The following is a 25,235-nucleotide window of genomic DNA, read 5'->3' as shown; positions in this document are numbered from 1 at the left end:
GCCCTTCTTCCCCAGGTCATGAGGCTGTGAGCTAGACACAGCTGGAGTTCAGCGACGCCACCATGAGGTCGGGCCTCTTCGCGTTTGCTTTTGCGCCCTCATATCCATACTAGCTGCAATCTGGTTGAAATCAAGATTGTAGAGTTCCACGTTGAACATGAACTTTACAAAACACCAAGCAAGCAATCTCACTGGAACTTCCTGTGAGACACTCGTGCTAGCAATCTTTCAATCATTTCATACCTAGTTGCACGAGGGGGTTACGATGGGTCGACCGCGATGACTGCATTATCTTTACTGATAAATCATAACAATGACGCGAACGAGCACCTCATTGGCAAATGGATCTGCATACTATTGGATTTCACGTGAAGGAAAGGGAGGCCTAACAGATGAAAGAACTACGCTCCCAAGCTATGCGTCATGTCTCGATATCCAGCTCAGTCAGATAAGCGAATGTAGGGTCAGAACCGTCAGATGGTCTTTCAGGGAACAGGCATCATAGGAGTCAGGGACCAAGAAATTTGCTTCCCAGGCCGGTTCAGATTCTAGGTAATCACGTAATCACTCAGAGCCAACGCCAGCCAAGAGTCTGGGAAATCAGATCGGATGCGCACGTACGAAATGCACGTTGAAATGACAGGTCTCGAAGCCGTGCACAAGCGAAATCTCATAGGCGCCGATCAAGCGAGCCCGTTATCATTACCAACGCTGAACTAAATTAAACGTCGAGAGATTTGGAATGAGAGTACACCGCAGAATCATCTCTAAACTCCGTGCCTCCACGAAGCCAGCCGTGTACGTCCGTAGCATCGAGAGTGAAGTTGTGAACCAAAGCTCGCACACAATCTTCCCAACAGAAGAAAAACAGCAGTTCGCACGCAAGCTTGCAGATGGACAAGAAGAAGAAGAACAGATCCCTCGCATTTCGCACGCAACGAAAACCTCCGGCGCGTTTCCAGTAAATTAACGCCCGATCGAATTCCGCCAATCGCGGCTGCTAGATCCCGCCGTGCCCCAGCTTCCCAACTCCACCTGGTCGACTCTTCTCGGTTACATCGCGGGAAGCCCCCGGCGCAGCAGCACGGATTACGGCAGTCTAACCCCGCATTTTCCGCCGGCAGTCCATGCTGTTGCTTTCCCAGGAGTGCCAGGGCAGATGATATCTCCTCGAATCCCGTGCGTTGAAAGCCATGCCGGGGTAGCTGGAGCGCTAAGTAATGCCGGTAATGGCCCATTGGGCTTGCAATGGAACTGCTGTGCTGTACAACTACTTTATGCTTTGTTGAGAAAATAAGATGCCGGAAGAGTTCGGGATAAGTGAAAGGCTTTGGTGGAAATTACAGAGTACCTTATAGCTGTGATATCGATCTTTATTCTAGTCTCTTCGTAATAGATAATCAGACAGTCAACTCAGCTATGAACATGAAGTTTTGTGTAGAACGTCCCAAGAAACTTTAACCTTTGAACATCGTTCCATCCACTGCCCCAGTTCCCCCATCCCCACGTCTCCAATAGCCGGGTTCCCCTGATTCGTGGTTCCCAAAACTCCCGAACTAGATGGATCTCGCCCGGGGTATTGACAACACCACGATGGGAGCCGCCAATAAAGAGCCGTCACCCTGGGCTTAGCTCATGGTCCTGAAGAGTTTATATCAAGTACGGATATGATCATCGTCCCAATTGGTAAGTCACCCGTGTCAGGCCCAGGGGACAAAGACTCTCGTGATCATGTCAGCCTATCCTTCCGAGGCAATTGCGGAAGGTAGGTCTACGAAACGGGTTCGGCATTGGTGACGATTCGTGCGGGTAGACAGAATGTTCCCACTTGAAGTGTGATGTTGGCGGGAGGCTCCTTGTCGATGCCGGGGACCCCGCGCAAGAATAAATGGGTTGAAGGAAAGATGCAGTCCTGAACCAAGAAAGTCAATTTCAGCATAGAGCCATCTACAGATATCTCAAAAAGCAGGACATATAAAACTCGATCACTCATTTCGCAGTTCCTATATCTCTAGATCTTCCAATCCAGTCTCTTCCAATACTCACTACTAATCCCCTCACTCGCAAGCTCTTGTCTCTATCCACCAACCAGTTATTCAACCATGAAGTTCTCCACCATCCTCGCGCTCCTCCCCCTGGCGCTCGCCAGCCCGACGCCGACGACCGTCGAGAAGCGCGCGACAACCTACTGCGGCCAGTGGGACTCGGCCGTCACCGGCACCTACACCGTCTACAACAACCTCTGGGGTATGTCCTCGGGCACCGGAAGCCAGTGCACCACCCTCACCGGCCTCTCCGGCAGCAACCTGCAGTGGTCCACGACCTGGTCCTGGTCCGGCGGGCAGTACAACGTCAAGTCGTACGCCAATGCCGTCGTCAACGTCAGCAAGAAGGCCCTGAGCGCGATCAGCAGCATCCCCTCAACCTGGAACTGGAGGTATGTCTTGTTACTCCATCACTCTATACTCCTTGCCCAAGAGAAAAGACCAAAGACATTATCTACACATCAAAACCACCAAGTATGATGACCACTAACGTCCATAAAGCTACTCCGGCACAGGCCTCGTAGCAAACGTAGCCTACGACCTCTTCACCTCCTCCACGGCAACCGGCTCCGCCCAATACGAAATCATGATCTGGCTCGGCTCCCTCGGCGGCGCCGGCCCCATCTCCGCCACCGGCAGCGCCATCGCCACCCCGACCGTCGCCGGCCGCACCTGGAACCTCTACAAGGGCGTCAACGGCCAGATGACCGTCTTCAGCTTTGTCGCGCCCAGCAACGTCCAGAGCTTCAGCGGCGACCTCAAGGCGTTCGCCACCTACCTCATCAACAGCCAGGGTCTACCCTCCTCCCAGATCCTCCAGAGCATCGGCGCCGGTACGGAGCCGTTCGTCGGGTCGAATGCCAAGTTCACCACGACTGCTTACACTGCTTCTCTTTCTTGAGAGAGAGGGTTTCTGGGTTGAGTTTTCTGGGCAAAAGTCATATGACATTGGATAGGGGGGAAGATGCCCACTAGGGACTGAGACAGACATGTGGGATATGAGAGGGCCAAAAAGCAAGGTGCCTCGAGGACCACATTTCGCTTCACTGTTCATACTTATTTCAAAACAAGTATATATCACATATGACCAAAAGTTGCGCCTTCACACAAGAGTAAGACGGAACACAAGAAACCCGTTAGGAAGGAGAAAACTTTTGAACAAAAGGAAACTCCTTTTCTTTTTTCATCGCCAATAACCAGGCGCTCGATAGTGTGCCATGCTTTGCTGCGCAGAGACTTCAAGCCTTCCCGACCAAAAGTAGTGTCGTGGCCCACTAGTAGTGTCAAGCTCTGCCACGCCTTCAACGGCAGCCTTCTTCGCAGGCTCGTATGCCGCTCTAGTCTCGATGCGAAACGCCTTGATGGCCTCCAAAACGTCCCGCATACCATGAAGCTCTGCCGCTCTAGGAGGTTTCAACTCTGGTGGCATGACAATGGCGTCCCAAGCCGCGTGAAATATGAGAACTCCTTCCGGTACGCCAGCTTTTACGTGCACTGTGGCGGCTGGTCCTACCCTAGATCTTAGCAGTGGGTTCGTCACAAGTTTCATATACTCGTTGACAGCAAGGTGGTTTGGGCCCAGAATACCATCACCGACCCAAATGATCCGGTCGAACTGACTCCCACCCCACGTATCATGGTAGGGCATAGACACGCCCTGGAAATCGCTGTAGGGGAATGCGCTCAGGCGGACCGTGGCGGGCTGAGAGTGATGCGTAGCGACTTGGCCGCCCGCTGTTGCTTGCTTTTTCCTCGTGGGTTCAGGCCGTGGCTGAGGCCGGCGCTCGTCGCCGAAGAAGCTGAAGCCTTCGTCCTCGCCCATATTCAAGAGCTCTTTCGCATCCAAGTCGTCTGCGGCTGAAAATCCGGCTGGATCCTCAACGGGATCGGCTTCAAACTCTAGACGGAGATGACGCAGGCCATGCAGGAGCATTGAACCACGTCGCGATGACGATTGAGAGGCAGTCTTCCGAATCGCGCGTTCCTGGAGACCAGCCAGCGTGAGAAATTGCACAAGTGTGTCTATCAACGGCCCGTTGGAGCGACGTGGGATTTTGGTCAGAGTCAGGGACGTCAGCCGGGGGTTCATGTCCGGTTCGAATGTCTGTGGGAAGGCCATCTCAGATCGTTCCCTTACCACTGTCTCGGCTAGCCAGAGTCGTGCCATGGTTGACAGCCCATCAGTCTCAAGTGTCGGTATCTGCGTCACGAGCGAATGGTGAATCCTCAGCACACGCAGATTGGACGAGAATACGGGCCTGAAGACGTGCACGCAGCCCAGAGCGCCGCGCAGAGTTACGTTCTTGGGCCATGGGAGAAGATGCTGCTGCTTCAAAGCAGATCCTTGGACTGGTAGAAAGAGCGGGCCATCGCAGGAGAGCTCTTCCAGCTGACCTTGCGAGCTGCGTAGCAGTCTCCCCACACCTGAAGAAGTGATTTGCGTGTCTGAGATGTGCAGATGGGTGATCCCGGTGGGTGCAGAGCAGACGTCGAGGTACGACACGTCTGACCAGTTAGGTGCCAGATGATCCATGCCTCCCGCAGTTGCGGCCTTAACGTAGTCCACAGTGTCTCGCCTCAACGGAGTTCTGCCATTGGCTCGCACTGCTTCATCTTCTTGTAAATCGCGACCCGCAACGGCAGAGTAAATGGGAGCATCCACGAAGTGCCGCTCTGTATCGCTAAAGGTCGCGCTCGAGTCGGATTCTTGGATGAACATGAAAGGCCCAAATGTGTCGTTTCCTTGACCATCAAAGACAAGTTTGCCTTCGGTCTTGAATCGAGACTGAGATCTCAAAGATGGACTATTGAAGCAAAGTGCAGCAAATTGGCCAAGAATACCGTCTGTGATTCTATTTTCGCTGATGTCCAGACTCCACAGCGAGCTCTTGAAAGCCTGGAAGAGCATCAAAGCCAAGAAGTCGTTGATCTCCCGACGCCTCACCTTGAGGACCTTTAATCTGCGTAGGTTGCATCGTCCGTGAGCTGCAGCAATCAGAGCCTGCAGGGAACCTGGCAACCCAGAAACGTCTAGAAGGACTAGCTGCTGGAGCTTGTCCGACGCATAGAAGCCGTTGGGGAGTTGATTTTGACAATGAGCGACACTAAGAACCAACAGGCCTTGACGAGGATCTGGTGGTGTCGTGTTTGCTTCAGACACCGGGATGGTAGTCAAGAAGGCGGGGTCCGCCTCGGCATGCCCGTCTAAGAGAATGCATCTGAGGTTCGGTAATGTCTTGGAGAGTTGACGCAGAGTGTGAGGTATTGTCCTGCTGCTACTGTCGGACAAGAAGTGGGCAGTGTCTTTTGCAAACTCGCGAAAGTCGAGAGTCATGATTAGAGCCAGGGTCTTCGGCCGCAGACGCTGCATGCGGTCGAATACAAATGTTAGGTACCATTCCAGGTCTTTAACACTCCACCGAAATAGTAGCAACAACGTCAGCAAATGGTGTTTCTTAGTTTGACGGGTGTAGGTTGAGACAAACATACCGTCACTTGGGTCCAGTCCCAGCCGTCGAGCGGCGACTAACGGGTCGTTCCATAGGCGGGGTGCGAAGACGGCGTTGAATCGTTTATTCACAGAACAAAGACTAGTAAAGTCCTTGTCTGCGACGTATGGTGCTACCAACTCAAGCCAGTCGAGTTTACTGACGGCATCCTGATATGATGGCAGCGTGGCCATGATGGTGTTGGTGGCTTTGTTTGCGCCTTCTAATTTAGACCACCTGGGACTCTCATGCCAGGATCATGGGGTATGTAGCAGACGATGAAACAGCTTGCTGCCTTTCTCTATTGGTTTGGGGGCCAGTCTAGGCCGAAGCAGCCGCCAATGGAGAGAAGCAAACGTGTGTGCGGTTACTGTTAAACAATCGTGCTGGAGCGAGATGAACGGGCGATACGTTACAGCGGCCGATCAAACAGTCGATGGTCGATGAGAAGCTTGCTATACGGACGGCATGCGCAGCTAGTCGCGAAGTGGAACAGTGCGAGTGTGGCATCCACGAGACTGAGGCTGGAAAAAGGAAAGTGGCGTGAGAGTTGTGAGACGGTCGCCGCCAGACATGAGAATGATGTATATTCCGTTCCAGTGAACAATAGCGCGCGGGTCAGGCTGCGGCCTGGCAGTAAATCGAAAAGTCTTTGAGGACGGGCTCACGGGCTGTCGGGGTTTGTGTTGAAGAGGCGATGCAGCGATGCAGCGATGCAGAGAAGCAGGGGGCAAATGCAGGAATGAAGTCGAAGCCACGCCGGCTGGGAGTCGTTGAGGATGACCTTCAGCAAATCTGCATTGCACGTCAACGACAAGCCGCAATCGTCCCGAAGCAAAGGCGAGCTTTCAGACGGGGTAGACACGTGGGTGACATGGGAGCGCCCGGCGATAGTGGCGGGGCATGGGAGCGGTGCTGTTGTGGTCATTGTTCGCTGCGTGTGACGATTGTCGGGCAATCCTCGCTGGGACTGAGCATGTAAGATCAGCCCTGATTGCTTCTGTCGCCTCACATTCAGTGATCCGCTTGCTCTGCCGTGTCTGCTTTCTTTCGCCTGGCTTGCCTTGTTCTGGGCGATCGGTGGGGTGGTGTTGGTTGACGTCAGCAGCAACTCGAGGCTGTGGCTATGCATGCATGCGTGCCAACGCGGTTTGTCCGCACCGCACGTATCGCAGATGACCAAGGGTTTGTCTGTACGACTGCAATATCCGTGATCCGTAAACCGTGGGGGCCAAGGTGTGTGGGAAATCCGAAGATAGGAATTCGCGGGGTTCGGAAAAGAATGCCGTCGTCAACCGGGCGAAAGTGAGAACCCGTGACCGCAGTAAGTGCTTACCTAAGATAGAGACGTCTCCGCTGGAAAGTCCCGAATTACCTAAGCTGTCACTAGATACATACCTCGGTAGTCCCCGGCGTGTCCGGCGTCTTCTTCCCGTGGCTAACGCGGCAAGGCCGGCATTGGCAATAGACGGGAGTACCGCAAGCTCACGCCAGAGTATCCTCTCTGCTAACCTTACAAGACGACATATCCCGAAGCTAACATTGACTTCGATAGTTCTAGTCTACGCGAGCCGAGTCCGTCTGATAGCTCACGCAATGCGGAGCCGTGAGCGGTAGGCGGGTCCGACCAGAAAAATGACAACGGCCAGGGTCTTTCCAAACTTGTAAGCCACCTCGGCGCTAAGTCTCCGGAGCTGTGCCCCGGCCTGCTGCCCCACACAGTCAGTCGCGTCGGTGTCTCCACTCCGTGGTTCGTAAGCTCCCAGCCAATCCCGCTCCGTCTGTACCCCCGCATCCGATGGCCCCAAGAGGTCGAGACCCGGCCAACAGCCGGCGCTGCCCCGCATCGTCGCACGGCGCACCTAACGGCTTCCCACACCAAGAAAAAGTTCAGAGCAACCGGAGATTTTCCCTCGCGCTTTGGTGACACCATCAGGAGAACTACGGACGCAGCTCCGTAGGTCCACCACAACAATGACCACACACCTTGGTTCATCCATTCACCAGCCCCCGAATGAGAAAACCATCATCCTTCTGACCAGACAACCACCTGTCACGACATCATCTGACGGATCATGGTTTGTTATTCTCGTCTCTGTGCGGCTAGTCACCTCTTTACCATGGAAAACAAGGCACACATCCTAGCCACAACAGCTTCGAGCTCTCCAAAGTACCTCTATCCGCGTAATGCAGCGCGAATGCCCGCGATAGACCTAATCACTGACTCATCGACTAAACGAACCTAACCGAAAACTCCAATGGATTGAGGCATATTCTAACGACCACGAACGATCCTCTCTTCTGCCGCATCTTGCTTGTCAAGCGCCCGCCCGTCCACCCGTCCCACACTCACGCATTCAACTTCCACCGGACAGCATACGCTAAGAAATCGAGGGAAAGATGCCTCAAAAGGACTTGGCCTTGTTTTGATAACGTTACCTCGGCACATGCACAACTTCCCGCTTCTTATCTCGTACGTACGTCGTACTTCCTGAAGTCGCAACAGCAGCCTTCTTCCTTTCGCTCTGCAATTTCTGGTACCTTGCCTTGGTGACACAAGGTCCCACTGCCCATGTCTCTGCACGATGAGATGCTGCAGCACGCCAGATGCAGCGGCTGCCCGAATCCGATGGGCTGCATACTTACCCCTGCGAACGCCGTGCATCTCTTGGGGTTTTCTTGTCCTTCCAGGGCACCAGGGGTGAGCAGAAGGCCAGAAGGGGGCACAGGGGGACGCATGCATCTTGTCCTGACAAATTCCTGCCCGTCCTACCTATCATTGTCCTGGACTCCTGCATGCTGGCCTGCAGCTTGCCCACCGACAGCGGACATTTTTGCATCTTCAGTGGAACACTGCCATCCCATCCCGTGCGAGAGCGCTGCGCCAGTAGTAGCACCAGTAGCACCAGCGCCAGACCTCTCCTGGCAGGGTTTCCTGTGTAACGACGACGACGACGACGACGACGACAGCGCTGAGCGACGAACCCCCTCCCCTGCCCATATCCCGAGAATATGGTCAAGATCGACGGTTTGACAGGGTCGCCGCAGGCTCCGAATGCCGACGCTCAGGCCAGCCTGACTGGGCTGCCTGGATGCGCTACCACCTTACCAATGTGCCAACCTCTGGGACCTGGGAAGCCCCCCAGCTGCCCATCCATCAGCCCGAGCCTCGACTCATCTCATCTCTCGACCAGTTGTTGCACCGGAACGGCCGTTTGAACAAATTCGCCAAGGTCTAGGAATTTCCGGGGTGGAGTACTCCGTATGTGCGTGCGTGCTGGGTGTGTTGTGTGTGTGTGTGTGTGGTTCAACTGCACCACTGCTTAATCAAACACGCTTTGCGCCCGTAATACCGAGAGAAGCAGTGTTCAGTCTCGTCTCACTCTCTGAAATTGAGTTGTGGGATTTCCCCTGCTGCATACTAGTACTCACTTGCTCTCTCGCAGTCTTGCACAGCAGAAGGCCTTGCGTTCCTGATTCCATCTGGTGCTGCTGAGCCTGCTGCTGTCTTTGACTCCATGCAGACGCCTTCGGCCCGTCTCTTTCATCGCCAACCAAAGCGAACCCCATCACGTAGGAAAGAAAATATTTACCACATGGGAATAGTTACACGGCAGGCAGCCATTCCCGAAAAACCGCGAGGCTCCCACGATTGGGCAACCCGTTTCGAAAAAAAAAAAAAAAGGCCAGCCGGAGATTTCTCTTCGTCTTATGTTACAATTCGGAGTCACCTGTCAATGTCACGTCGTCCAGGCACTCTGGCTGCTACCTACAGGGCAACCCAGGCCTACCAGGCTACAGTAGTTCTCTTTCGTCCGGGGTGGCCTGCTCAAAATGACCGACTCCCGCGCTTTTTCTGCCCATCGGGAATCGGCTTTTGACCTTGTCAGGCTTGCTGTCTCCTCTTCCCAAGTGTCCTCCTCTCTCTCCCCTTTGCCCCTGGTCGATTGGCCCTCCCCTCCCCTGCCTCTGATCATCTAACCCCTGCCCATTCCATCATTCGCATCGGTTCGTAACCTTCGTCGCCCTCACGAACCTATCAAGAGGCCCCCTAGATTCCAGAGGCATCATTGTACCACCAGGTCCCAACTTTTTTTGCTATGGGTACTTTACCTTTTCGTAAAGACCTCTTTTGCCCCTGCTTTCCCACCAACCCTATTTCGTGATCCCGTCAATCATCCCGATTCGCGCGGGACGTAATCCTGATGACGGAAGCTTGCCTGTAAGAATGGGGGCATTTTTTCAGACTACGCACGACTACGGTTGAACTAAAACACAAACGCCGATGAACTAACACCATAGACCAGTGTCCGTAGTCTCTCCATCTAGCCAGACTACTTCCCCCCCAAACCCTGACGGCCTGAACCGCACCGTTTGCCCCTCTCCTCCCCGCCCGCTCCCGGCTCTCGACTCGCGTCCCGGATCGTCCACGAGTCCAGGTCACGATGGGGCAACTTACGAGAGCCTGAAAGGGCAAAAAGAGGCAGAAAGAGAGTTTTCGTCTAAGCCCTGGTCCTGGACAACAGCATGGGATAAGATCATAAGAGAGGCCATCAAGCACGTTCGTCCCCATCATGAACCCTAACCCCTACCTAGTTCTCTTGACGTTCTTTCTTGGCGGATGGAGCAAGAAAAGTAGCGGTGGTGCCTCGTAGTCTCGACTCTTGCAGCAGAAAAGAGAGAGAGAGGAAGAGCAACGACGCCAAAATCTGAGACAAGCATGCCTTCGCTCTGGCCGTGCCTTGATCTTGACCCCCTGGCCCTGTCTATTCCATCACCCGTCCATGGTTCCACCTCGACCACATACGCGTTTGGAAGTGGGGAATCTTGGTGACCCGGGCGGTGATCGTCAAGTTCACCTACCGAGACGAGAATGGGACGAGAGGGCACCTCAGCTGAAGGTTGTCCGTTGTCAGATTGATGATTGCAACGCTGTTACAATAGTTACGCGTTGACCACTACTACGGTCTCCCACAAGGTAAGATGATCCTACGAGATCGGGGTAGTATCGAGCAAAAGTCAGATATCACCTGCAGTAGGTATGCATATATCAAGCAGTACCAAGATTCTGACGGGCAAAATTGTCTCCTTTTAGTCTAGACTGATTCTCTTTTTGGGAGATGCAAGACGTGTAGCTGAAGGATGAGATATTCCCCAACAACGTAACCTGTCAAGTCCACGCCATGCAGACGAGATGTGATGGAAGTTCGGACGTCACCTATCCGACGTGGTTCTGCTCTCGGACTTCAGCTTTCTTCGTATCATCAGTACGTGAAGTAGAGTGTAGAGTACCTGGACGCAGTGATCAAGACCCGCACTCGGGGAAAATATCGGGTTTCTTTCATCTTGGATCTTCGAACCTTGTTATCTCTCACATTTCTTAGCAGTGACAATCTAATCGTAGAATCAAGTGTAATCTCTTTCGTATCCTCGCAAACCCAATAAACAGGGTGTTATTCAGTACAGAGTAATAGGCCGTCCTCCCCTCCCGTGTCCCCATTTTTCGCCGTTTGAACCCCCAAAAGTAAGACAAAGTTGGCCTCCTTCCCGATATCCCCTACTCCCAGTTGTCGCACCAGAGACTGAATCCTCCCTTTGGTATTCTCCTCTCTCTCTCTCTCTCTCTCTTCCCTTCTCCCACCAGTGTTTTTGATTGGTACTCATGCGACTTCGTATTTGAACGTCTTTTAATCGTTAAGAATATATGTAAATCTTGTGAGTTTTTTGTGTGTGTGTGTGTGTGTGTGTGTGGGCTGATGTTTCTCCGCGGCAATCGTAAAAAAATGCATGTAAAGTCGTTGCGCAGGACGGTTGGTGGGATGTGTCGACAACCTCAGGTGGGAGTTCCAAGTGTCTTTCTCTGATAAGCAAAAGCATCCTCCCCAGTTTGATCCATACAGTAGAAAAACAAGTAAACGTAGAAACAACAAAAAGTAACAAAATACACCCAAACGGTTTGCCAATGTACGCCCAAGAAAAAGGTGATTCTTCGTGCAACAGAATTATTACAGGTTGGAAAGGTAGAAAAGATTTGTGTTTGCTGCAGCAATGTTGCAAGGATGAGCAACATGCAAAGCTGTGGCGTGCGCGCCTCGTTGGAGATCCTGGAAATTGTCTTGGAAAAAAAGAGAAGCAGCCTATCGCCATGGGAAATCCCGACTTGGCGTTTCTTGCTGCCCCTCTTTCTCGGCCGGAGTCTCCAGTGCCCCCGGGAAACGTCCCGTAACACCCCGGTTCAAGGTGTCTCACTCCAGCAGCAGTAAAGCAGTAGAGATAGAGTAAGAAACTTTGGACGTTTTTCTTTCTCAGTTCTTGTTGCTGCCGCTACTGCTGGGGCTTGAGCTGGTGCCCGTCTTGACGCGCTTGCGGCTCTTGCTCTGCAGGCACATCTCGTCGTACAGCTTGGCGGCCTTCTCGTTGTACGGGGTCCTGCTGCTCTTGCCCTGCTTGTGGAGAAGGAGATGGGAGACAAAGTTGTCGCGGCGCTCCTTGAACACGTGGTTGCAATTTGTCGCAGGGCACGTGTAAAGCTCAACCTCCTTTTCGTGGGTGCTAAAGCGTGTGTTAGTGCGTTGAGATTGTGAGTTTGAGTGATGAAGTGAATGCTTACGCCTTGAAGTGTCGCTTGAGATGTTCCTTTCTCTTGAAAGTCTTGGTGCAGTCGGGATATGTGCACCGCTCCCGTCTAGGCGCCACGTGGCGGACCTTCATTGAGCCGCACTCGAGGACGGAGCCGTCCTGGTTGACCTGAATGGACCTCAGTTGCCTCAGGGCCTCCATGTCATTCTGGTTCTTCTGAAGAGCGAGGGTCTTGCGCTGGACTTCGGCGAAGAGCTTGCGCCTGGGGTCCTGGCGGTGGTGGTATGCAGCCGCTGAGGGAGGAGTGAGGCGGGGGATAGGGGAGTCTGTGGTCTCGCGCTTGACAGCGCTGCTGTTGCTGCCGTGCATGGCCTGGAGGGGCGACGTCGAGGGCGTGGCCTCGTTGCCGAACATCATGATGGGGCTCTCGCTGCTGCAGGACCAGATGTGAGCGTTGCTGGGTGTGGAGCTCGGGAGGCCGCGGTGGGGAGTTGGCATCACGAAAGGTGATGAGCTCAGCTCCGGGTGGAGCGAGTATTGCTCTGCATGGTGGTGGTGATGTTGTTGGTGCTGGTGTTGCTGCTGGTGAGGGTGAGGCGAGGACATGCCCGGCATGCAGTGGGAGTTGAGGGTAACGTGAAGCATAGTGTTGTAGTCGAGATGGTCCATGCCGTAGCCTGCACTCTGCCTCCTTGAGGGAGTTACATGTGTTGAGGCATACTGCATGGGCATCTGGATCTTCACCTCGTCGGGCTTGGGGAAGTAGCCCTTGTGATCTTGTGATGGGGCATGGTCGAAGGTGAAGGAGCTGTGGGAGGAGAAGGAGGCGTCGAAGTCAATGCTGGACTGGCTGTGATCGTGAGGTGTTGAGCGGCCAGAGCGAGGAGTGAAGGGGCCATTGGGGTCGTAGACGGAGGAGGCGGCAGAGAAGCTTGGTGTTGTAGTCCCGCAGCTCATGGAACCGTCAAAGCTAAAGCTGGTCTCGGGGCCACCAAAGGTCTCCATGATTCCCTCAATGGAGTGGTCCTGCTCCTGTTGCCAGAGGTGCGAGTGCGACATCATTGTGTGAGAGTGTGTGTATGTTGTTGATTGTTGTTGCTTACTCGCTGTTGTTCGAGAGAGGGGGTGAATTCGTTTCTGAAGAGGGAGCGAGTTGTCCGGTTAAAAGTAAGATGAAGAATGATGGGGTAATGGAAGCGTTCCACAGACGAGCAGTCGAGGCAGTATTATATCGTGGGACGGAGGGGGACGGAGATGAAGATGACGCCCCTAGAGAGTGATGGACAGGTATATTCTCACAAAATGGGGAAATAGTGTCATCAATACACCAGCTGGGAGAGACAGAGAGCCCCAGATAGGAATGTATCGAGGTCTGAGTACGTGATAGCGGAGGTGGAGTGGAGCGTGGGAGGGAGAGCTGCGAAGAGCCTGCCGGGGGGTGTAGGTGTGGGAAGAATGGGCGTGGAGTTTGAAGACGTGATGGTGGTGGTGGTGGGGGAGGAGGGGAGGGCAGAGACACAGAGAGAGAGGCTCTAATCTCATTCGCGGGATCCACCGATCTATGGACGAGAGGATGGTGAGGGTCTAGAGCAGCAGAAGAGCGTTTCTTGCGGCGGGAAGAAGAGGGTCCAGTCCAGTTCAGTCCAGTATGTTTCGTCGTCCCTGAGAAACAATGAGACGATCGCCCGGTCCATGAACGCAGACCCACGTACATATAGGTGTCAGATCAATGGATTAGCTGAACCAGGTACGGTGCTCTGGGCGGCTTAAGCTGTTGATCCAAAAGACAAAGCTCGAGCCAGTTGCTCTCTTGTTCGCCTACGATTCTTGATCCCGGCATGGCAGGCGAGAGAAACACAGAGAGAGGTAGAAAGACAGGTTCAGGGCTATGCCTGTCTGCATGGATTCTGAGTTGAGAAAGCAAAGAGTCCAAATCTGGAGCAACTGGCAGGGTACACAGGCGAGTCCAAGTTTGGTGCTGCTGGGATACGAATACATCATGATCAAAGTACCCATTCGTCAAGCCCAGACAGCCAAAATCCTACTCTATCTTGGGTTGCAGTTTGTGTGGATTACCCTTGTCCTTGGGGGGGGATTCGTAGTGATCGAGTCAACTCTGACCGGGGTCGACCACGGCCGAGGAACTGCTGCCAGGCAGCTGGGGACTCGGAGAACCGACCGGGGGACACATTCGACGAAGAAGAAAGAGTACCTGCATGAACCGCTTCTGCTTGTTCAAGGATCGCGGGTTGGTGAAGGGTGAGGATGATGGACGACAAGGGGGGGGGGTAAGGGTGGATGGTTGACAATCCATACGCTCTTGCATCTTGGTTCGGAGACATGGCTCTATCGTTCTCTGTATCCATCTCCAGATTTGGACGTCCGAGCATTGCAAAACAACCGGTAGACTTCCACTGGTGAGGTCGGAAAGAAGCAGGGAGGCCGGAAGGGCCCCATTGTCAGACGTGAGAGCAAGAACGCGTCTCCGGTTTTTCTCCTACTAGCTGGCTAGCTATCAAAGGTACATGACACTGCGGGCCAGAAACAGCCCATGGCGAGCGGGACAGACAGCTGCAGTGGTAGTGGTGGTGGTGGTGGGGTTCCAGAGAGGACAGAGAAAGCGTATGTCTGTGAGATAGCCTTGGGCGGAGGGGAAGGGAAGACTGGGATGGACGGGAGGCCGCAAGAGAGAGTGTGTGTGAGAGTGGGGACGCCCAGACGTAGTTGGCTGCCGTGTATGTCTCTCAACATCTGGTTGTATGTTTGAATGTGTGTAACATTGGGGAATGGAGACACGCCTGTCAAGGAATGGAAGAAGTGATAACTTGATACGTACGACACTCACTGGCCGAGAATTTGGCCAGCTGTGGTGTGAGACACCAGGCACAGGCCGCTCCTCTGCCCCCCTGATGCAAGCTCTTCTGCCTTTGGGCAATAATCGGCTCTCATCCTCTCTCTCTTTCTCTTCTGCCAACGACGGAGGATGTATGATGCAGTTGAGACACAGTGCAGAAAATGTGAAAAGTGACGAGGGCCTGAAGAGCAGGCCGCAGGACGCGAAGGAAGAAGAGAAAGGCAAGAAAAGCAAAAACCCAGTAGTCCGGCGCTGCGGACCCCGGTCAAGTCCGCATGCCATCTTGACACGGAGCTCGCACAGTGAGGTGGAATAAGATTTGCCTGACGTAAGGTATGCATGCACATTTTCACTTGGTACGGCATGGCTAGTTGGTCTCAACTTCTTTCCCTACTGCTCTCTCTCACTGTTATGATGGATAATAGTGGTGGGTGAGAGAGAGGAAAAGAGGCGCTGAAACAGGGACGATGCAGATGAGAGATGTGCAAAAAGCAAAGATGAAGCGATTCTGAAGGAGACGGACTCCAAGCCATAGGGGACTAGAACTGCGAGAGGACCAAAACGAGTAAGAATGACCGGAATGTTGTGTGAGAAGGAAGCGCACCAAGGCAAAGAGCCATTGGCAAGAGATAGACGGCAAGCTTGCAAGGAAAAAGGTTAAGAAGGGAGAAGGCGGGAAAAATTGATGGAGCGACGAAAAGTTATCGTCCGACTCGGGTCGCTTGAGTCAGGGCCGCACCGTAAGTTAACGACGGGCTGAATATTGGGCGATGTGAGATTTGATAGCGTTTCTTTCGGTGTTGGTGTTGCTACCTCTCTCACTCACTCACTCTCACTGTGAGTAAGGTAGTGTGAGTGAGATGAGAGAGAAAGATGGAGGGTGATTGAATTGGCGAATGGGCGGGAGAACGGCAGAAACACGGCAAAAACGGGCAGAACATGGGCCTGCCGCTTCTCCACCAACCAGATCGGCCAATTGGCAAGACTCATCGACGAGATGCCTGCCGTTGATCCCTCATCTCATTGGTTCCCAGCTCATGTGAGAAGCCTTTGATGTTGTGTGAGAGTGCTTATGTCATCTCATTTCATCTCATCTCATCTCATCCTTCACTCACGCTTTCCCCCTCTCATCGAGTCGACGAGTCCCATGTCCTCTCTCCCCCCCATTCAAAAGCCTCGACACAATGGGAACATGACGGGGACCCTGGACAGCACTTCCCAGAAAGCTACGAACAAGGGTTGCGATCAAGGCACGCAGGCACGCTTGAAAGGAAAAGCGGGGATAGATTCAGACACCATTGACCATCCATGTTTAGACCCCCAAAGATCACTGACAAGGGCAGGGCGGCTCATCAGTAAACCATCCACACCCACCCACACACACACCCCTCTCCATCATATTCGTCGTCACCATATTCTCTCTCTCTCTCTCTTTTCTACTAGGTACGTACGGCTGTGTGTCTCTCTCTCATCCAGGACCCATGCCGACCATCATTCTCATCTTGCCCACGCCCTCAGAGGCCCGGCGAGGTACTCTACGCCTCTACGCCACCCCTCTCTAGCCTACCAACGAGTTAGAACACCCGTCTGTGGTGGCTCGCTGGCTCGCCGCCTGGGGCTGGCTGTGCCGCTGTCTACTATGTCTACTATGTCTAGACGTCCTTCAACCTTTCAGTCTGGGCTGGTCCCCGGCGCTGCTGCACGCTTGCTGCAAGTTCTCCGATTCCTGGGACGAGCTATAACCTGTCGGCCAACCTTAGTCTCCGATGCTTTTCTTGCGCCCTCTCCGGTCCTACGTTAGGCCCGGGAAACAGGGACGGACGCCAGACTGATACAGACTGGTTCGGGAGGGCAGAGAAACGCGAAATAGAGTCAGACGAGAAGGACCCTTTCAAAATATTCGGTCCAATGTTGACCAGCCACAGCCAAAGGGAAGGGCAAGGCAAACTATCAGAAACTGCTAGCGTCGTCGGCATCTGCTCCAGCGTTAGCAAAGTGAAAACACACACTCGCGTCTAAATAACACGCGCTACTTGGCGCGCCGCCGTCCAAAGGGATCCCCGCTGAACAGCCTCGCGCGCGCCCCCATCCCCAGTTGTCCAACTCAGGCACCCGAGAATCTGTGCGTCTGCCGTCTCGTCCGTGTGTCTCTTTTCTCGGTCCTCAATAATCCATTGTGGATAGGTATCCGTAGTTGGTCTCCATATTCGAATGGTGTGCCTGGCCAGTTCCAGTAGCCGGCGAGGAAGTGGATGGATGATGGGAGGATGGAGGATGGAGGATGGGCAAATCCCCTCTCTTCGCAACCCAGCACCGCATCGCATATGCTAGATGGTAAATATCCCGTATGGATATCGCCAAGCAAAGAGAATCTGTCACTATTAACCCACTTTTGGCTCTCTGCATCCCCCTGTCGAGCTGCAGTCAGTTCGCCCACATCCGTGATCGACGTCAAGCTGCCGGACCCGAGACTGTCGCTCAGGTGAACAGGGTAGCCCATGTCCCGCTTCCTTCCCCCCCCCCCATGCCATGCCTATCGTACGCATTTTCCTTTCTCACCTCTTTCTCGCTCTCCTCTCTCTCTCTTTCGGATTTCCCATCCCGCACCGATCGCCGTCACGGCTCACGAGCGGCCCCGAGCTTCCTGTACTGCTGTCAAATACCTGGCAGATCACCCGGGCCTGGTGGGGGAGCGAGCATGGGGGGGTGAAGGACGCGAAAGCCCTGGTCAAGATGGCACCAGGCAAGGCAGACGTGGAGAAAGAGGACGATCCGCACTCGCTATCTCACTCCAAGATAGGAACCATTGTGAATAGGACGGACCAAAATGGGATCCCTTCACTGTCCCTCCTCCATCAAATACCACCGAAGTCGTGACGGGAAAGCTAGAGGTGTGCGTGTTTCTCGTGCTTGTACCTGGCGTCGTCGTTGTCGGCTTTTGCTTGGCTCCCTGTCCTCGTCGAGGTTGTCCCCCCCGTCCACCCACCGTTCCCGCCCAGCCTCTCACACAGATCCAACCCAATCACTCAATCCAGGTTAGAGCTTATACGACCTTAATTCGGACGAACTCTTTCCCACCACCACTACCACATGGTCGCTCTTTGTTCAATCCCGCACGGAACCGTTTCTCGCTCCCATCGGATTCTGGCAAAAGGGCTTGGTCCAACGGTCGACGATCATCATCACGACAACGACGCCGTCATTGCGAATCGTCCGATTTTGACAACTTATTTCTAGGACAAAGCGCAAAAAAGACGTTGCTTCCCATACAACGACAGCCGTTCAGCCCGTGACTATCCCCATAATACCAGTTCGTCTAGCTCGATTCATTCCATCGACATCTCTATTCAGTACTCCGTACGCTTGTATTAGTCACTCCCGCGGCTCTTAGTCGGCTACACAACAATAAGCCTTCTTCCTTGAAGTTCCTAGCTCCAGGTGTCTCCAGGTGCCACCGACATCCTCCTCTTCTTTTTCCAAATTCCATGATTCAAAAACCCCATCCGCGCCTCCGACGTTAGTGGCCCATGTTTCGTGTCCCTTGAACAGAGGCGGCAGCCAAGGGAAAAAAGGGCAGTCTAGCAACCTTCGGCCGTTAGTCCACCACCACCACCGCCATACACAAGAGTCTAGAGATTGGGACAGAGAAGGAGAGGAGGGAAGAAGTGACACAAGACTACCGGTTCAAACGAATTGACTTTCCACCAGGTCTATCTGTCTGTCTCTCTGCGGCTTTCGCCGCTCCGCAGTCTGACTCTCCTCTTTTTTGCCCTTCTCATAGTCTCGCAGACACTGTCGAGTTCCCACAACGCGTGTCAAACGAGACCTGTCTGTTTTTTTGGGGGGGGCGTTGGCCTTGCAAGAAAAGTCTCGTGTGAGGCTCCAAAACTCCATCCACACACACACAGAATCACATCCACGCATCAAAATTTTCTTTACTTTTCTTGATGCTTGGCACACACGAGAGGAATGCTCACGTTGGCCCCCCTTTTTCGTTGTTATGTGTGAGAAAACGCCCGCCCCCAATCATGACGCGTGGGAGGTCTCTCCTATTGTTTCCAACGTAAGGTAGAGAAAGAGAGAGAGGGAAAGACAAGTAAGAAAAGTGTTTGCTTTGCCACGACTCCCCACGAGGAACGCAAGAACTCTCGCGCGAGCGACGCAGGTTTTGGGAGGGGTCTCACCATCGAGGCCCGCGTAACCCGCGTTCCTGGCCGGAGCTGGGCCGTCGGTCTCGCTCGACCACCCTCTTTCCTGTCTGTCCCTCTCTTTCTCTCGCTCTCTAGCATCCTAGCTCCATCTCTCCGTTGTCTCCGTCACTATCAAGTCTCTCTTGCCCTGGACCCCTCTTTTTTTGCCCACATCCGCCCGCCGCCGCCGCGTCGTCTGGTTCGGCTTGAACCCCGTTAGCCTGGACTCAAAATCGATCTCTGTACTACCACAAGGCACTTGCGATTCAGATGCTACACTAGAGTCCCATTATCTCCTGCCCTTGGCCCCTCACTCTCTCACACACTCAATGGGTTGTTGCCCATATCGTTGCCCACATCTTCGGCCCCCCTTGAGCATTCAGTCTAGACAAGGTCAGTGTAAGTAAGTTCGGCGAAGTGCCTATCCCGCCAACTTGGGACGAGCAGATGACAATGTTCCGAGGATTTTTGTGACCTGTCACTTTTCTCAAAGTGCCATCCGCAGCAGGCCAAATTCCCGATATCGACAACGAAGACACGCTAGACCCGCTTAGACCGTAGCATCATCTGCTGAATGTCTCTCCTCGGGCCTCTCGAGTGGCCCCAATATTGATGATCCTTGCAGAGTCAGTTTGCCCCTGGCAGATGGGCTGATCCTGCAGAGGCCCTCCCCAGAGTCCATCTCTCCCACTCTCGCCGCGAATCTCTCGCGCTTTCTCTCTCTCTCTGTGTGTGTGTGTGAGGCTATGTGGATGTCTCTTGCCCCTGGCGTCCATTGTAGAAAAGAGGTTATGGGCAAATAGCTCGTCCACCATACCCGGCGTTAGGAGATCAAGGGGGGGATGTTCTTCGCGATTGCGCCCTCTTCTGCAGCTATCCGGAAGGAGAGGGGAAACTCTGGGGATGAAACCATTACCTTGGACCGTTCCAATTGAGGGGTTTTCGGACGCTCCTCCGTGGTTTCTGCAAGCTATTGGCAAGCTTCGTCTGATGTCCCATCGTGTCCGAAGAGAACGTCGTTCCACTTCGTGCCTTTTGGAAAGGCTCACCAGCTCCCTAGTTTACACATGCTACTGCAGTCAGGCCACACACGAAAAGCCTCTTTCGCCTCTTTTCTGCTTGCTGCACAAGACCTGCTAGAATGCGCCCTTCGATCCCCTCTGGAATTCCCAATCGAGCCAGAAGCTTCCAAGACAATCGCCCCTGACAAGCTGGCTAGAGCCTTTAGGGGACTTACACGAGCTTCAGGAATGTCATTGTCGTGGACTAGGCGGGCGAAGTTCCACTTCATTCGTTACGCGTGAGAGCGGTTTCTGACTCCCGTTGCTTCCGCGGGGTGGACTTTGCTCTTCCAGCCCGCCGTCGCGATTCTGCTGAATGTCTACCGGATTGCTGTCCAGCTTCCCCGAGGTATCTGATGGATCCCCCCGTTCCCACCGGACCAAGAGTAGAGTTCGACTAGGACGATGGGTGCCCTCGACTACCTACTGATTGTTCGTCGTTTCGCCTCCGGACTCTGCCGGGGATCCCGCATTGCCGGCAGTTGTCTACCTCCGTCCCTCATCCGCGGGTTCGGCCTAGTGAGCACTGGTTCATCCTCCACGGTGGCTAGGACAAAGTTCTCGTTCCCAATACTGTCAGCTCATCCGGGTAGCGTATATGATATTCTAGGTTGGTGTAGGTCAGCGCAGGGAAGAATACGATGGATCACCAGAGAAAATTTAGCAGAGGGGTTCGGTCCAGAATTGCAGCGAAGCATAATCGGCGAAAAAGATGCCTGAAGTCTATTCCACTGCCTCCTCGTTCTGAGCCATGATCTCGTTGTCCATGTCTTCCAGCACTCCCTGCATCTCTTCCTCGGTGGCCTCCAAGCCATCGGAGCTCATGAGTTTCGTGTCCTTCTCCTCAGCTAGGGCACGGTCAGCTATTATCACGTATTATGTGGGACTTTGATTGAACTTACTCCTGGCCTCAACCAGCAAGTTCTCCTGAACCTCGACGTTTGTCAGAACTGAGTTATCCCCAATGACACAGCGCTTGCCAAGAATACATCTCGTAAGCTTGCAGTTCTTGCCCACCACGGCGCCTTCCATCAGCAGGCATTGTGAAAGCTTGGCGCCCTCGTTGAGCTGGCAGCCGGCTCCGACAATGGACTCCTTGATGGCCACCTTTTCTTCTACTGTGACATTCTCTCCGACTAAGCTGTCGGCCTTTGTGATTGTCGTCCGGCCCTTGACACCCTCTGGGTATGCCACCTTCTTGGCGTGTGCGAAAGGAGATGCTGCCTCGCTGCCAGTCTCTTCCACGGAGGGGACCTTGGCAAGCTGTAGTGATACATTCAGAAGTAGTTGAGCTGTGTCTACACGGCGTATCATCGGTGCGTCGGCTCCAGAAGGATGTACGTAGGCAATAATTGGGGGCACCTTGAGCGACGCTCCTCCCTGAGGATTTGTGCCGTCAAAGTCTTTTCCATCGAAAGCTTTGTCGTCAAAACCTCTGCTTGGTCGCAGCTCTTCGGGGTCGTCATCTTGGGGCGACGAGGCGCTCTCCTGCAGTGAATCGTCGTCGTCACTATCATCTGCCTCTTCCTTGCGCAGAACCTCGTCAAGTTGAAGCTTTTCCGCAAGGCCCTTCTGCCAGGTTGCCTTGGCCCACCAACCAATGACGTCTTCGCCAATGTTTTCCAGCCGATCATTCTTGTCAACAAAGTCCATGATCCATCTTGGTAGAATGTACAAATGCGCGTCTCTGTGTGTCGTGAACATCTTCAGTCGAGGATGGCTGCGGAGGAGGCCATGACGGACAGCAAAGCCCCTCCGTGTCTCCATGAGATCCTTCAGCGAGTCTGTGGGTATGGATGTCACCAGGTTGGACAGGTTAGGGAGTAAAGATCCTTTAGGGGGCGCTACGGGGGAGGGAGTCGACGGTGTCACCGCGATGAAGTCCGTCTCCTCTCCTTTCACCGGGGTTGCCGTCTTCGTCTCGTACCAAACGCCCAAGCCGCCGCTGAAGGGGCTCTGTTTGCTTCCTGAATACTTTGGCGCGCTCAGTAAGTCCGACATGCTTGCGCCCTTGACCATCCATGCCTGCAGCAGTTTCTCGCCGGCAACCTCGCAAATGAGATCGCAGGGAAGGACGACAAAATCGGACTTGACGAGCTCCTTGACCTCAGGTAAGCGGAGGATCTCAGCCGTGCCTGTGGTCTGGTCCAATTCCTTGGGGGCGAGGACGTCTGGTCTCGGCAGTGGAAGTGCTGTCAAGTGAGGGTTGGTGTTCAGGGCAGTGGTGATTGCTGCCTCTGCAGATGCCGGGCAGATGAGAGTAATGTCTACAGTTGTCAGCCTTATAAGTTCCATGATTAATGGCTACTACAAGGGCTCATATTGAGCCCAGCAATGAATGAAGCCCAGCCAGGCACCTACTTGTGATGCCCATACGATAACAAAAATCGACGGGATACCAGACCATGGGCCGGTTGGCGATGGGCAAGAGCGCCTTCGGATTCTCATCAGGATTCGAAGTGAAAGTCGGGAACGAAGATCCCGGGCCGCAAAGGACCAAGGCTTGGAGCCCTGGTGAGGGCATCGACACAGCGTGGGGCATCTCGAGGTGATTTGGCGGGGTATTCCGCTTGCGACAAGTGACTGCAGCGAGAGATGCCAGGGTACGAGAGCGTGGAAACCGGGCTGTTAAGATGTACGATGCAAGATCGATTCGTCTTGGGCCTAGTTGAAGCTTAGGTTCTGTGTTGCCCACACCAATGCCGGTTCAATAACCCTTTTCTTAGATATTTTTGTCTGCGCGCTGAAGGAGTCATCGCCAAAAAACGACCCGCGACGCTAACCAATTGGCAGGGACCCACTATTGACGTCGCGCATCAAGATGAGATGATGCACGTGATTTCCGGCACATCCTCGGTCCGGCTGACGGCTGCTCACCTTGGCTGACAGGCGGGAGGGACAGGTGAGAGGTTTTGGCCCGGCAACCAATGGCAACACGGCCAACCTCGGGATCCCCCCTGGGCCTTAGCTCCTTACCCATTCAATTTCCCCATGTTGATGTTCCCCAAAGACCAGCCACCCGAGCTCGCGACAAGTGGGTGATCTATAGCCCACCCCCCACCCCCCATTTGCGACTTCCTGTCTGTTGACAACATCGAGAGCCGAATCACGATCCAACATCGACGATTGCGATACCATTGGCGATTTCACAGACAAAACCAGCCCGGCCACAGACGCGACCGCCCGAATCGCTTGACGAAGCTCGATAAGCTCGAGTACCTTGTATTTACGCAAACCCACATCTCATATATACCTAGGCTACGTGCCTAATTGCAATGGTTGCGTCCAACTAAATGTCGTGGCCCAACGATCAGAATTCTCGGAGGCGAGGGGTTTGGAGCCATTGGGTGCCGCTTGCAGTCACTGTAACTGTTGCGACAGTCGGCATCGCAGCGTGGGTATGGAGTCAGCGCAAAGATGAGGACGACACGCCCGAGAATGAGCAGTATCCCGACCTCGACTACGACAATGCAAATTATGGCGACAATCCTGCCTACGGTACTTCCAGAGGACCCAAACCACCGTCCAGCAACGTCGGAACCGAAACATACGGCACGGCCGAGGGACCCCGAGATGCGCCCGGTGATGGGTTGGGAGCCAGAATGTCTGGCGCATTGAGGCGCACGCCCAGCCCCCAGCAGTTCCTCGACGCTGCCGGGAAGACAGTGACTGCTGGCTTCGCCGCCGCCGGCGCTGCAGCCGGTAGGGCATTGGCCGCCATCAGGGAAGAGGACAAGAATGCGTACGCTGACCATGAGACATGGTCCGAAGAAGCGGATGCCAGAAAAGAACGATCTTCCGGGCCCAGAGACCCCAGCAAGCGACGACGAACTGTCGCCATTGTGGTTTCTGCGGATAGCCACGGTGACGATTTTGACGAAGATGGATTCCACGAACACGCCGTAAGCCCCCCTCTCCTGCTTGCCATAGGTTCCGAAGCGCCTCGCTGACTCCTTTACAGTCCATCTTGTCGCATATTCCGCGCTACACCAACTTCAACGACATCAAGCTCTTCGTTTTGATCTATGCGCCGGGCCTAAAAGAGACGGCGGGCGAATCAACTAGTAACCTTCCGCCACCGTCGTTGAGCTCGTCCTTCTCTAACATTGAGCACCATCAAGCCCAGACGCCTGGTGAGGAGTCATCCAAGAGTCCTCTGATGAACCCTTCGCCTGCAAACCCTGCTTTCAATGCCGTTTACTCCCAGGCATTGGCTTTGGTTGAGAAGGAGACCATGGTGATGCCTTTCACTACGGCCAACGGGCACACCCATATTCTTCGTCATCTCCAGCCGGAGATCATCTATCTTCAGGAGTCTCTTGCAGGCGATAACGGTGCCATGGTCTCCAACCTCCAGACCTGGCTGCGCCACGACATCATCCTTGTTGTGGGTGCTGAGGGTGGTGGTGGTGGTCTCGCCGACAGCGAGTCTGAGGCAGAGAGGCCTGGCAAGGAAGAAAAGTGGTGGCAGCGATCGGACCGCGTGGGACGTGGCCGAGGCGTTGTCGTCGTTGACGGCATGCGGGTCCATGACGACTGGGCCCGCCGTGTCCAGGGCAAGGAGTAAATACTCTCTCCACTGTATAAACGAAGACTTCCAATAAGGGAAATCTGATCTCATGGGGGGACGGGACGGGTATGAAATGTGTGTGTTTTTATTGGATTGGTATATACCACGAGATGTCATGTAACGTTTTCATGAGCAGATAGGTAATTGACCGTTGCGACGCGAGATGAATTGTTTTCGTAGTGAATCACATCGTTTAAATAATGAACGAACTACTTCGGTCACATGCTCCAAGATATCATTTACGCCGTAATGAACACGAGATGCCACTTTTAATATAGCCTCTTTGCATTCATACTATCTTCCACACTGTAGCCCAGGTGGCCTCTTCTTTGGAGTTGTTGAACGGGAATAACCCTAGGTGTTTGGACGTTTCTCGACCTTGTTCCAACTTTCATGATGTTGAATAAAAATTGAATGAAAAAGAATAAAATATTGGCTTCTGACCTAA

General features: G+C 53.9%; 7 protein-coding genes across 7 annotated transcripts; 3 read left to right on the top strand and 4 right to left on the bottom strand.

Moving 5' to 3' along the window:
• Positions 1–2,102: 2,102 nt before the first annotated feature.
• Positions 2,103–2,946, top strand: BDZ83DRAFT_758211 (family 12 glycosyl hydrolase; the record flags this gene model as incomplete). The annotated part of the gene is made up of 2 exons (XM_060515000.1): positions 2,103–2,437; positions 2,547–2,946. 2 exons carry the CDS (start codon positions 2,103–2,105, stop codon positions 2,944–2,946), a joined length of 735 nt encoding a protein of 244 aa, XP_060358060.1.
• Positions 2,947–3,228: 282 nt separating this feature from the next.
• Positions 3,229–5,727, bottom strand: BDZ83DRAFT_758210 (uncharacterized protein; the record flags this gene model as incomplete). The annotated part of the gene is made up of 2 exons (XM_060514999.1): positions 3,229–5,450; positions 5,535–5,727. The coding sequence occupies 2 exons, from the start codon at positions 5,725–5,727 to the stop codon at positions 3,229–3,231; spliced, it is 2,415 nt and encodes an 804-aa protein (XP_060358059.1).
• A 6,111-nt stretch (positions 5,728–11,838) lies between these two features.
• On the bottom strand, positions 11,839–13,174 carry BDZ83DRAFT_758209 (uncharacterized protein; the record flags this gene model as incomplete). The annotated part of the gene is made up of 2 exons (XM_060514998.1): positions 11,839–12,085; positions 12,144–13,174. 2 exons carry the CDS (start codon positions 13,172–13,174, stop codon positions 11,839–11,841), a joined length of 1,278 nt encoding a protein of 425 aa, XP_060358058.1.
• Positions 13,175–14,590: 1,416 nt separating this feature from the next.
• Positions 14,591–15,825, bottom strand: BDZ83DRAFT_642877 (uncharacterized protein). The gene has a single exon (XM_060509644.1). It carries the CDS (start codon positions 15,246–15,248, stop codon positions 14,628–14,630), a length of 621 nt encoding a protein of 206 aa, XP_060358057.1. The 5' UTR covers positions 15,249–15,825; the 3' UTR covers positions 14,591–14,627.
• Positions 15,826–16,042: 217 nt separating this feature from the next.
• On the top strand, positions 16,043–16,946 carry BDZ83DRAFT_176318 (uncharacterized protein). The gene is made up of 2 exons (XM_060501495.1): positions 16,043–16,837; positions 16,892–16,946. Exon 1 carries the CDS (start codon positions 16,114–16,116, stop codon positions 16,765–16,767), a length of 654 nt encoding a protein of 217 aa, XP_060358056.1. The 5' UTR covers positions 16,043–16,113; the 3' UTR covers positions 16,768–16,837; positions 16,892–16,946.
• Positions 16,947–20,940: 3,994 nt separating this feature from the next.
• Positions 20,941–22,975, bottom strand: BDZ83DRAFT_735899 (uncharacterized protein; the record flags this gene model as incomplete). The annotated part of the gene is made up of 3 exons (XM_060512978.1): positions 22,579–22,975; positions 21,120–22,484; positions 20,941–21,080 (listed from the first exon to the last, which is right to left on the bottom strand). Exons 1-3 carry the CDS (start codon positions 22,757–22,759, stop codon positions 20,941–20,943), a joined length of 1,686 nt encoding a protein of 561 aa, XP_060358055.1. The 5' UTR covers positions 22,760–22,975.
• Positions 22,976–23,510: 535 nt separating this feature from the next.
• Positions 23,511–24,784, top strand: BDZ83DRAFT_593238 (uncharacterized protein; the record flags this gene model as incomplete). The annotated part of the gene is made up of 2 exons (XM_060506609.1): positions 23,511–24,119; positions 24,179–24,784. The coding sequence occupies 2 exons, from the start codon at positions 23,511–23,513 to the stop codon at positions 24,782–24,784; spliced, it is 1,215 nt and encodes a 404-aa protein (XP_060358054.1).
• Positions 24,785–25,235: the final 451 nt, after the last annotated feature.

Source organism: Colletotrichum acutatum (genome assembly GCF_030867785.1).
Source record: "Colletotrichum acutatum strain CBS 112980 chromosome Unknown BDZ83scaffold_209, whole genome shotgun sequence".
In the NCBI taxonomy this organism is placed as follows: Eukaryota; Fungi; Ascomycota; class Sordariomycetes; order Glomerellales; family Glomerellaceae; genus Colletotrichum; species Colletotrichum acutatum.
The sequence above is the reverse complement of the archived record's forward strand: the minus strand, read 5'-3'. Positions and strand labels throughout refer to the sequence as shown.